The following is a 13,124-nucleotide window of genomic DNA, read 5'->3' as shown; positions in this document are numbered from 1 at the left end:
AATTTTAAATGCCTTTTTCTATGTGAAAGAAGCCAGATCCAAAAAGCTACATATGCATTTATATGACATTCTGGAAATGACATAACAATAGGGACAGAAAACAGATAAGTGGTTGCCATAGATAAGGGAATGGGGAGAGTGTGACTACAAAAGGGCCGCACAAGGGAACTGGGGGATGATGGAACTGTTTTGTATGGATCTGTGATGGTGGACATGTACCTGTGCACTTGTCAAAACCCTTAACACCACCCACGAAGAGAAAACTGTACTTTATATAAGTTATAAAAAGTTAACCAGGTTACTGAGAGAATCCAAGTTGGAATGCAGCCTGTAACAAATTAATCTAACTGTATTACAAACTACATAACCTCACTGAAAAGAGTGGGAAAGAAAGGAGTTAACATGAGCAACTTCAGAAAACAAGTTTGGACTGGAAACTCTAGGTTATATTTTTTAAAAACTGTACATAAACACACTGTATTTTAGTTGATATATTTGTTTTTCACAGAAGTATGGAGTAGCAATTCTGAAATTACATGTACAGCCATGCAATTAATGACAGGGATACATTCTGAGAAGTGTGTCCTCAGGCAATTTCATCATTGTGTGACTATCACAGAATGTACTTACACAAACCTACTGCACACCTAGGCTATATGGTATACCCTGTTGCCCTAGCTACAAACTTGTACCGCATATTACTATACAGAATATTGTAGGCAATTGTAAAAGAGTAGTAAGGATTAAATATCGAAACACAGAAAAGACACAGCAAAAGCATGTTATTATAATCTTATGGGACTACCATGTGGTCTATCATTGATTGAACCATCTTTATGCAGTGCATGACTGTATAACAAACAAGTTATTAGTTGATTATGTCACCCAGATTTCTCATAGCCAGAGAAAAAAGTTACATATAAGGAAAAGGCTAGAATGAATCTTGAGGAGTTGGATTGGGGTCTGAGGTATCAGTATGAATTCATAGTTTAAAATGGACAAACAAAAAGATCTAGGAATAAATATAGTTGTGTGTGTATGCATGAGCTAGTATCACACATATATTTTCTAGGTATTTTCTCTGATAGGCTAGGAAGTAGTGACACTCCTGTAGCAATGAGCACATCTAGTGTGTAGTTCTTAATTTCGAAATTTCCTTCTTTAATCCAGGGTTCCTTGGAGAAACAGTTGATTCCAGGGCTGGGCAGAGAAAACACAAGATGAGCCTGAAGCATCTTGAGGTGACAGAAACTAAGGAAGTAGTCACAAGAAAAGGTGAGTCACAAGAAAAGGTGAAAATATTAGTGAGTCCATATTCATGTAAATAAATGACTGAAAAATTAAATAGATGGAAAAGGAACAGCTACTCCTGACAGAAGAATTCTAATTTATGAATGTATATGGGATAAAAGAAACAGAAAATCACCATTAAGAACACCACAGTAATAACTGCCACAGGCAAGGCAAGGTCCACTGATAAATGTTAGAATTAGTAGGTAAAATTTTTAGGAGAAATAAGATATGCGTATAATCTCAAAACCTTTCCTCCCACCCCAAGTTTACTAATTACAGGAGGAAATGTGGTAACTTCATCATGGAGAAACCTGGCAGACATGACTTTAACCAAGTCGTCAGGTTGAGCATCACCAGTAAAAAGGTTCATCAATGTCATGTACTACCAGGTTGATATATACTTAAAAGGGCACACACTCAGTATGGTATTGTCCCCCAAGATGTGTATCTCAAACTCATCATGAGACAACATCAGACAATCCAAAATTGATGGACAATCTGTAGGGTAAGTTACCAGTACTCTTTAAAGATCTCAAAGTCATAAAAGATAAGGAAAGACTGAGCAACTGGTACAGATTGGAAAGATTTAACAGACATAACAACTATTAATATATGCAACATGTGATCTGGGATTAGATCCTGGCACAGAATATGAACATTAAGGAAACAACTGGGGAAATCCAAATAAAATCTATCATTTCATTAATACTATTATACTAATAGTAATTTCATAACTATACTGTGGTTAGATTAAAACATATAAACAGTATACAGAAGCTCTGTAGTACGTTTACAACTTACAGAAGTCTCAAATTATCTCATAATAGAAACTTAAATAAAATAGTAGAAACATTTCATAACAAAGAAAAAAGAAATAGAAACAATCGGATGTTTAGACCCAGGAAATCTAAAGATGAAAAACAAAGAATCCAAACGGAAAAAAGGAACATATGGAAAGACCGATAAAAACTTAGTTCTTCAGACTGAAGAGCCTCACTGGATTTTAAGAAAGCTTAACATAGAATTATATATATGACTTTATTATAGAAAAGTTCCTAACTCCAAATGATAAATTACTAGACAGAAATCACAAGTATACAAAGGAAGGAAAATCACAGTAGCATCAGACTTCTTATTTACATTATCAAAAGCTAGAAGGCAGTAGAAAAAAATCTATGGGCTACTGAAGAAAATGAGTATGGGAGGGGTCATCCTATCAAGAGAGCACAGTTGTTTATAATGTCCGTAAGTGTATAATGTTGCAAAATACTAATATCTCTGGATTTTATTCCACAAGAAACTCTTACCAAGCTGATTCAAAATGGACTGGGTAAAAAATTATAACAACTTTGTGATAATTCTTGATTTTAAAACAAGCCCATGTTCTTATGCACATTTCATCTTCACAATACAATGCAAACTTTAAAATATATTAAATATGAGATGTCAAGGGACATACTGACTACATTTCGGCCAGTTTGGGGAAATGGAGTAACTTAATATGTGGTGGTAGTTACAAAGCATAGGGAAAAAGACTGAATTATTGGGACTTGCATAAACAAAATCAAACAATGCATGAGATACCAGCTTAGCTTGGAAACAGGAGCCCTCTGAACTCAGCAAACTATGGTGACATGACTGGAGAATGAGGCAACATTTAAGAAGTTGCCAAAAGTACTGCTGTTTTAAGATCTTTGTAAAACTTACTGTGAGAAAAGAATAAATTCTTTGGTCAGGCTAGTAATTGCCTGCAATTTCAGATTGTGTACACACAGCTGCAAAATAATTAAAATCTCTTTAAGGTAGAAACAGTATCTTTGTTACACTATGACATAAAAGATCTTGCTCATTTGTATTAAGTGTCATAACATTCTATAGAACATAACTGAAAAAATCCAAACTTTGAATATTTTCCTAATTCCCATCTTTTATGCTCTCTAAGGCTATGTGTAAAATTCACACATCGTCAAATAATTCCAAATTCACAGGTCTGATCCCAAGGACTGTGAATTTATGATAGACTAACATTCTGTAACATCTGTCATATCCCTGGGTAAAAGCATCAGATGCCTAAATTTAAGAAAATATTGCCAAAGAAGACAATGCACTTCACTAAGCTTTAAAAACACTTACTTATACATTTTTCCATATTAGTCAACATATTTTGAATTTTTACTGAAAACTCCAATCTGTTGGGATCTACAAAGAGATTTGTAGGAAATTCTGGAAATCTAACAGAGAAAACGATAAAAGCATGTTTCAGAGAAATATAGTAACTACTATATAAAATATAATTACTTGTAATTTTTTAAATGTCTAATACTTACTCATAATACATGTATTTATTCTCAAACTCAGTCTCACTTTCTGTGTCTATTAGAATCCATTGAAAGAAAGAGAGAATACAAAATTGATTGATATTTATGTCAGGTAAATGACAAATTAATATATGCCAGTGCTTTACACATATTCTAAGAATAAACTCAAGAGGTCATTTGAAAGGCAATACTGAAGCAGTACACCCCATCCCAAGGCTCTGATTAAAGAGATCTGAGAACAAACATCCTAGATGTTGTTCCTCTTGATGAACGGGGCCCTCAGCTCTGCTTCAGTGAGAAACTGGGTTTTGAGATGAAAATGAATAATGGTGTCATTACTTACATGCACAATAATGATCTGTAAGTTTATCCTTACTTTTAGCAGTATTTACCTTAAGATTTATAAAATCATAATCTACAAATTATAATACACAGACTAGTAAAATGATCTCTCATTTTTTTTTTCCAGTTGTTAAGATAAGATATTTCCCTTCATTCTTTTTTTTTTTTTTTTCCTCCAAGAGACAAGGACTCACTGTGTTGCCCAGGCTGGTCTCAAACTTCTGGCCTCAAGTGATCCTCCCACCTTGGCCTCCCAGAGTGCCAGGATTGCAGGCATGAGCCACCACACCTGGCAACCCTTCATTCCTTATAGTCTCAATTGTCTTACCTGAAAGAGTATCTTCAAGATTGTAACTAATTTCTTTTGGTTTCTTGGCTTTTGGGAGCAATTCTTCACTTGAGTGTTTTTTGACACAATTGTCTTTATTTTCTGACATTTCATCTTCAAACATTACACACTCTTCAGGGCACAGGTCAGACTCGTGAAAGTTCTCTTTAGGATTTTCTGAAGAATCACTCTCAGCAGGAATTCTCAAGCATAGATTTACTTCAAATATTGGTGCATATGTTTTTCTCAAATCCTTCCCCACTTCAACACTATTCAAAATCTAATTTAACAAATAATGTGAGGGTGCCAGTGACAACATATAAATTACAGAACATTTAATTTAGACTAATACAGGCCAAAATTTTAAATGAGAAATCATAACTCCAGTATAACCGAGTAACACTGTATTATCAAATACCTGATACTTGCATGTTAGAGTAAGTCAATTGCATGCGAAACAAATGACATTGTAATGAAGGAGTTCCCCCCAAAAGACTGTAAATTGATGACAGAGTTAGTATATCATAGTCCTAGTCACTGAGTGCTTATTTAAAATACAAATTCTTAGGTCCTATCCCCAGAGATTTTGAGTTAAAAAGTCAGAGGCAGGGCCCAGGACTCTTAATCATCTACCAGCGGAACAGGTGACTCTATTGTGCACCTGGCTTTAAGAACTACAAATCAAGAAAACACACTTTAAACTCACTACAGTAAGTCCTAGCTCTTCACTTTAATATACATATACTAATATGGACATCTCCAGTGAAAAACACTAGGGGATAAATATCTCATTTATGTAACATAATTGTTCTTAGGCTCTGTCTGGGCTTGGGTTCTCAATCTACTGCTCTTTCCTACCTTATAAATCATCAGTTATGCTTAAGTTACCTACTGCATATGACTCCTCTGTGTTTCTCAGGGTGATCACTTGAATAATCTGCTGAAACCTTAACCTCTGATTCCAGTCATTAACAAATTAAGGCAGTTAACATTATAAATAAACCTCATAGCACCTTATTAAGCTGCCGGGGAAAAAGCATGAGTAGATATTGAAGGTGATTTGTAAATCTTAAATGTTCACACAAATGGGTATAGTGTTTGTTCAGGATGATGAAAAAGCTGTAGAAATGGAAAGTGTTGATGGTTGCCTAACACTGAATGTACCTAATACCACCAAACTGTACACCTAAAAATGGTTAAATGGAAAATTTTACATTATGTGTGTTTTATCACAATAAAAGGAAGTCTACCCAGACAATTCTTAATAAATATATAATGTGCTGCTTAGCTTATTCTGGAAAATAACCTCTAATTAACTCTGGGAATACTGGACCTTAAGCTATATACACCTTCTAATACTACTGCATATAAATATTGTGCATTAAATCATTCTTTAAGTGTAATTATGGTTACAGTGAATCACTATAGTAAACAAGTTACTACCTTCACCTAATCCTCATAAAAACCCTGAGAGACAGAAATTATTAATTTCATTGCACATACCAAAAATTCTGGAAGCTTAATTTGTCAAAGGCTATATTGCTAGCATGTGGTAAGGCTGAAGTTCACTCATGGGTCTGTGCGCATCATTATAATATGAACTACCTGGGGCCTGAAAATATTTTTGTAGTGAAGAAATCTCTTAGCTGTTACACTTTTTGTGCCAAGAAGAACCAACCAATAAATACTTTTATTCCTCTAGATTGTAAACTATAAGAGAGGAATAGCCACAGCTAAATGAAACTATAAATTTTACAGATTACAATGGGGATTAGGAAGGGAAAGAGGAGACAGCACCAATGATGACCAGATCCACAACTTTAGCTCTTATCTCTCGCTTGAGATTCACACCTATGTTTTCAACATTTTGAGCTCTGCACAGAAAAAAAGAGGAGCAAACCAAGGTCAGATACTAGAGGGCAAAGTAGGTGCAAGATGCCCAAACTTGGGCTATGGGACAAAAGTGGACATAAATTTAGGCCACCTTAGTGGCAGTCTGCTCATTCATGCAGCCTGTGTCCAAATCTCCACTCTGTCAGCCTGCACTGAATACATATGTGTATATATACATATATAAAATAGATGTGTGAATCTTATTGGTTCTCTCCCTCAGGAGAATCCTGACTAATACAAGTTACATGAAAAAATGCTCAACCAAACTAGTAATAAGGGAAATTCAAATTAAAACTTTGGCAAAATGCCATTTCACACCTATCTGATTGACATTAAATATTGATGAGGATTAGTAAGCTTATGGAGCAATAAAAATTTATGAATTGCTAAAGGTCATTGAAACTGGTACAAGCATTTTAGAAAAACAATTTTATATCACTCAACACAGTTGAAAATAACATGCTTTTACCCAGAAATTTCACACCTTAGCAATAAATAAATAAATAGTAACTCTTGTTCATGTATACCAAAGGAGAAATATACAGGAATGTGCAAGGCAGAATTATATGTAATAGCAAAAACAAAAACTGAATATACCCCAGATGTCTATCAACAGTAGAATGGTAAGTGAAGTGTTTCATCAGTAAAGGATGAATAGGAGACATTGAATACTTTTAAGTTGGGTGAAGCCTACATGAGTGTTTGCTTATATTTGCAGGTATCGTACACTTAATACAAAACATTATAAACATAATACATATGCATTGTACAAAATTTAGACTATCTAGAAATATATATATATATAAGTAAAATTATTCAAGGTTCCTACCACCCACAGATAACTATTGTTAATATTTCGATGTAAATATTTTCAGACTTCGAACTACGTAGTGTGTATGTGTGTATGTTTGTTTTACTAATACATGTGAATATTTTCCCTTGTCATCAAATCTACCTAAATAGTTTAAAAAGAAAAGATATATATAAAGGCCATATTATACAAGGCTACTTTTACCAAATAGGATAAGCACGAAACATATAAAGTTTAAATCTCAACAAAGTAATAACAACGGAGAGAAAAACAATTTTGGCAAGAAAAGATTTCTTAATGAAAGTTTATCTAGGATTCTTTCAAGGTTTCCTATTTTGCTTCTCCAATTTTTAAGATAAGAACACAACAAAAATCCATTGAACAAAAGCAAAGACAGAGTAGTGTAGCAGTGGGAGGAGGGGGTAGATGATACTTTAGATAGGGTGGCCTTCCCTTATCATTCCTATGTAAAATAGCATACAACATCACTCCTGCATTCCTTCCTTTCCTTTGTTTTTCTTCACTTCGTTTATCTGTCTCCTCTGGTAAAATATAAGCTCCAAGAGGTCAGAGAATTTGTTATGCCCACTGCTGTTATTTCAGTGCTTACCTAGTTCAGTGCCTGGAATATAGTAAGTACTCAATAAACCACATGGTGAATGAAAGAAAAAATGAACTAAATGAGATAAGTGCCATTATGGCTTTTTACAGTGGGAACAGGTAAGAGTGTGTATGTGTGTTGGGGAGGGTATGTTGGGCAAGGGGTTGTGGGTATTAACCATAAATCACATTTTAAATTTCAAAATGTATTCATTTTATAGCAAAAAATCTATGTTTATATTTTTCAAAGATCACTTTACCTCACTAATATCAGAGTCTGTTTTTACTTCTGACTTTTGAACAGAAATAGTATGTGTCTTTGAATTATCAACAAGTTCTTCACAATCATTTGTTGTCTTTCCAGTAGGAAAAGAGTTGTCCTTGAATGTTCTGGATTAAGAAATGGGAAGAAAAAAATCATTTAAAAATCATTTATATCCACATATATAAAGAACACGTACAACTCAACAACAAAAAGCAACCCAATTAAAAAACAGGCAAAGGACCTGACTAGACCTTTCTCCAAAGAAGATACACAAATGGACAATAAGCACAAGAAAAGATGCTTAATATCACTAATCATTAAGGAAATGCAATCCATAACACATTGAGATATTGTATCACCTCAAACCCATTAGGATGGCTATTAAAAAAAAAAACAGAAAATAATAAATATTGGCTAGGCTTGGAAGTGCAAGGAGAGTATAGACCACCAAGAAGATTTAACCTAAAGAAGACTACCCCAAAGCATTTAATAATCAAACTCCCAAATATCAAGACAGAGTGATACCCTGTCTCAAATACATGAATAAATAAATAACGTACAGAGGACAAAAAACAAAAAAAACCATTCAACCCTAGAATGGTACACCTGGCAAAAATATCTTTCAAACACAAAGGAAAAATAAAAATCTTCCCAAACAAAACCTAAGGGTTTTGCCAGACACTTATCATCAATACCAGATCCATCCTACAAGAAATGCTAAAGGAAGTGCTTCAATCTGAAAGGACACTAATGAGCAATAAGAAATCATCTGAAGGCACAAAACTCACTGGTAACAGTAAGTACACATAAAAACACAGAATATTGGCCTGGCACAGTGGCTCATGCCTGTAATCCCAGCACTTTGGGAGGCCGAGGCGGGCAGATCACCTGAGGTTGGGAGTTCAAGACCAGCCTGACCAACATGGAGAAACCCTATCTCTACTAAAAATACAAAATTAGCCAGGCATGGTGGCACATGCCTGTAATCTCAGCTACTTGGGAGGCTGAGGCAGGAGAATTGCTTGAACCCAGGAGGCGGAGGTTGTGGTGAGCCAAGATTGTGTCATTGCACTCCAGCCTGGGCAATAAGAGCAAAACTCTGTCTCAAAAAACAAACAAAGAATATTATAATACTGTAACTGTGATGTGTAAACTACTCATATTTTAAGTACAAAGATAAAGAACTGATCAAAAATAACTACAAGTTTTCAAGACACAGATTATACAGTAAGATATAAAAAGAAACAATAAAAGTTAAGAAGCAAGGAGATTACATATAGAGATTTTATAACTCTCCTTATCTTATTTGTATGTTCATTTATATAATCAACACTAAGTTGTCATGAGGTTAAAATAATGGGTTATATTAATTGCAAGACTCACGGTAACCTAAAATCTATAAACATACAACAGATACACAAAAAAGAAGCAAGAAATTAAAACATATCACCAGGGAAAATCACCTTCACTAAAAGGAAGGCAGGAAGGAAGAAAAGAAGGAAGGGGCCACCACAAAAGAACCAAAAAAACAAATAGCAAACTGGCAGGAGTAAGTCCTTACTTAATAATAAGAATGGATGTAAATGGACTCAATTCTCTAACCAAAAGATATAGAGTGGCAGAATGAATGAAAAACCAAGAATCAACCTTCTGTTGCCTACAAGAAACACTTCACCTCGACAAACAAAGACTGAAAATAAAGCTACGAAAAAAGATATTACACGCAAATGGAAACCATAAAAGAGGAGTAGTTATACTTTCATCAGACAACATAGATTATACAACGAAAAGTGTAAAAAGACACAAAGAGGGTCATTATAGAATGATAAAGTGGTCAATTCAGCAAGAAGATAGAACACTTGTAAATATACATGTACCCAACACTGGAGCACACAGATACAAAAAGCAAGTATTATTGACAGAGCAGGAGCACTGTCATCTTGGACAAACACTGCCACTTTAAGTTCCAGCTCCCTTTCTAGCCTTATGCATTTCAAGGAAATCACTTCTCTTCTAATTACATGCAGCCAGAAAGAGCAGACAGTAAAACACAGATAAGACAACTCAGGCACAGAGGGAGGTGTGCCTCCCTTCAATTCACAGAATTGGAAAAAATTATTTTAAAATTTATATGGATCCAAAAAAGAGCCCAAATAGCCAAGGCAATCCTAAGCAAAAAGAACAAAGCTAGAGGAATGACATTACCCAACTTCAAACTACACTACAAGGCTACAGTGACCAAAAGAGAATGGTACTGCTGCAAAAACAAGCACATAGACCGATGGAACAGAACAGAGAGCCCAGAAATAAGGCCCCATATCTATGACCATCTGATCTTTGACAAAGCTGACAAAAACAAGCAATGAAGGAAACACTCCCTATTCAATAAACGGTGCTGAGATAACTGGCTAGCCATATGCAGAAGATTGAAGCTGGACTCCTTTACACCATATGTAAACATCAATTCAAGATGGATTAAAGACTTAAATGTAAAACCCAAAACTATAAAAACCCTGGAAGACAACCTAGGCAGTACCATTTTGGACATAGGCATGGACAAAGATTTAATGATGAAGACACAAAAATCCTTCGCAACAAAAGTAAAAATTGACAAACAGGATCTAATTAAACTTAAGAGCTTCTGCACAGGAAAAGAAACTATCGACAGAGTAAACAGACAACCTACATAATGGGGGAAAATACTTGCAAACTTTGTATCTGACAAAGGTCTAATATCCAGCATCTATAAGGAACTTAAATTTACAAGAAAAACACAACCCCACTAAAAAGTGGGCAAAGGACATGAACAAACACTTCTCAAAAGAAGACATACAGCAGCCAATAAGCATATGAAAAAGAGCTCAATATCACTTATCATTAGAAAAATGCAAATCAAAACCACAATAAGATACCATCTCACACCAGTCAGAATGGTTATTATTAAAAAGTAAAAAAATAACGGATGCTGGTGAGGTTGCGGAGAAAAGGAACCCTTATACGCTGCTGGTGGGAGTGTAAATTAGTTCAACCATTGTGGAAAACAGTATGGCAATTACTCAAAGAGCTAAAAGGAGAATTACCATTCGACCCAGCAGTCCCGTTAGTGGGTACATACCCAAAGGTATACAAAGCATTCTACCATAAAGATACATGAACACCAATGTTCACTGCAGCACTGTTCACAAAAGTAATGAAATGGAATCAACCTATATGCCCATCAGTGACACACTGGATAAAGAAAATGTGGTATACATACACCACGGAATATGATGCAGCCATATAAAAGAAAGAGATCATGTGTTTTACAGGAACATGGATGGAGCTAGAGGTGATCATCCTTAGCAAACTAACACAAGAACACAACCAAATACTGTATGTTCTCACTTATCAGTGGGAGCTAAATGATAAGAACTTATGAACACAAAGAAGGAAACACAGCAGACACTGGGGTCTACTTGAGCCAGGAAGGTGGAAGGAGGGAGAGGGGCAGAAAAGATCATTATTGGGTATTGAGCTTAATATCTTGGTAATGTAATAATATGTACAACAAACCCCCACGACACATGTTTATTTATGTAAAAACCTTCACATATACCCCCAAACCTAAAATAAAAATTAAAAAAAAATTAAACTGAGAAGTCTTTCAAAAGAGTCTCACATTACCTAGAACTCTACACCCAGTGAAAATATCCTTTATAAATGATGGTGACATAAAGTTCTTTTTCAACAATTAAAAACCAAGGGAACTCTTTCCCAGCATTACCGCACTGGAAGAAATACTAGATTGTTTTTCAGGAAGAAGGCAAATGACCCCACACAAACAGAAACAAGCAAAAGGAAAAAACACAAGAAATGGTAATTACATGGATAAACATAAATGGATACTGACCATTCAAAACAATACTTTTAATGTCTTCTGGAGTTAAAATATATGAACAACTAAAAATGTATTTAAAATATAGTAAAAGAATGCTGTAAAAGGCAAGAGGAAAATAAATGGAGTTGAAGAGTTCTAAAGTTTTAGCAGTATCATGGAAGAGATAAAAGTAACAAAAATAATTTGTATTAGCCTGTAAGAAGAGCTGCTTTTAGATTAATCAGTTTTTTTATTATTTTAATATTTTTCCTTCTCTTAGCTTTTTAGACATCCTATCACTATCTTTTAGTGGTTACTCGAGAGCATGGGTCAGCAAAGCTTTTCTGTAAGGGACCAGATAGAAAATATTTTACATTTTGTGGACCATATATGGTGGTCTGTCACAACAACTGAATTTTGCCTTTGTAGTGCAAAAGTAGCTGCAGACAATGGGTAAACAAACGGGTGTGGCTATAGTCCAACAAAACTAATTTATAAAAACTGGCTGCCACAGGATTTGGCCTATGGGATGTATTTTGTTGACACTTGGTCTAAGTAGAAATTCTAAAACTGTCTACCAAAGAAAAGTTATTACAACAGATAAGGGAGTTTAGTAAGGTTACAGATATAAGGTCAATATGCAAAATCAATTGTATTTCTTTATACTAGCAATGAATAATTAGAAACCATATTTAAAATAGGGTACCATTTTTAATACTATCAAAATATGAAATAGGTAGTTTAAAACAAAAATGTGCAATATTTGCACACTGAGTTCTATAAAACACTGATGAGATAAATCAAAGAATATCTAAATAAAGAAAAAAGTGTACCATTTTCAGGGCTTAAAAGTCTGAATATTGTCGATTCTCCCCAAATTGATCTATATATTCAATGCAATCTCAATCAAAATCTCAGTAGGCCTTTTGAATAAATCTGCTAGTTAATTATAACACACATATGAAAAAGTCAATGAATTAAATAGTTAAAACAATTTTGAAAAAGAAGAACAAAGCTGAAGAATACATACTACCTGATTTCAAGACTTATTATAAAATTATAGTTATGAAGACTGTGAGATATTGGTGAAAGGACAGATTCACAGATCACTGGACTAGAAAAAAGCATTCAGAAATAGACTCATGAATATATTTAATTAATCAATTTTCTACAGTATGTTAGGGTAATTGTCTGGAGGAAGATTAGTCTTTTCAACAAACTACTGGAGGGATTAAATACCTACATATAACATATATATATGTTATATATTGTTATATATATATAACATATATATGTTATATATATAACACCTGACACCATTTGCAAACATTAACCAAAAAAGGATCACAGATACAATATAATATTCAGAAGTATAAAATTTCTAAAAGAAAATATTGGAAAAATTCATCCTGCTGTTG

The 13,124-nt window shown here is 34.3% G+C and overlaps 1 protein-coding gene across 2 annotated transcripts in view; it reads right to left on the bottom strand.

The window, feature by feature from the left end:
* DNAH14 (dynein axonemal heavy chain 14) overlaps nt 1-13,124 on the bottom strand; it is a 575,377-nt gene that overhangs the window by 459,340 nt on the left and 102,913 nt on the right. For both annotated transcript variants that reach the window (XM_030936505.1, XM_030936506.1), the window contains 4 exons: nt 7,846-7,975; nt 4,282-4,561; nt 3,621-3,666; nt 3,427-3,524 (listed from right to left, as the gene is read on the bottom strand). In XM_030936505.1, the coding sequence (XP_030792365.1) occupies nt 3,427-3,524; nt 3,621-3,666; nt 4,282-4,561; nt 7,846-7,975 (554 nt within the window). The remainder of the gene's footprint in view (nt 1-3,426; nt 3,525-3,620; nt 3,667-4,281; nt 4,562-7,845; nt 7,976-13,124) is intronic.

This window comes from Rhinopithecus roxellana, chromosome 8 (genome assembly GCF_007565055.1).
Source record: "Rhinopithecus roxellana isolate Shanxi Qingling chromosome 8, ASM756505v1, whole genome shotgun sequence".
Lineage (NCBI taxonomy): Eukaryota > Metazoa > Chordata > Mammalia > Primates > Cercopithecidae > Rhinopithecus > Rhinopithecus roxellana.
This window is presented reverse-complemented; position numbering and strand designations above follow the sequence as displayed.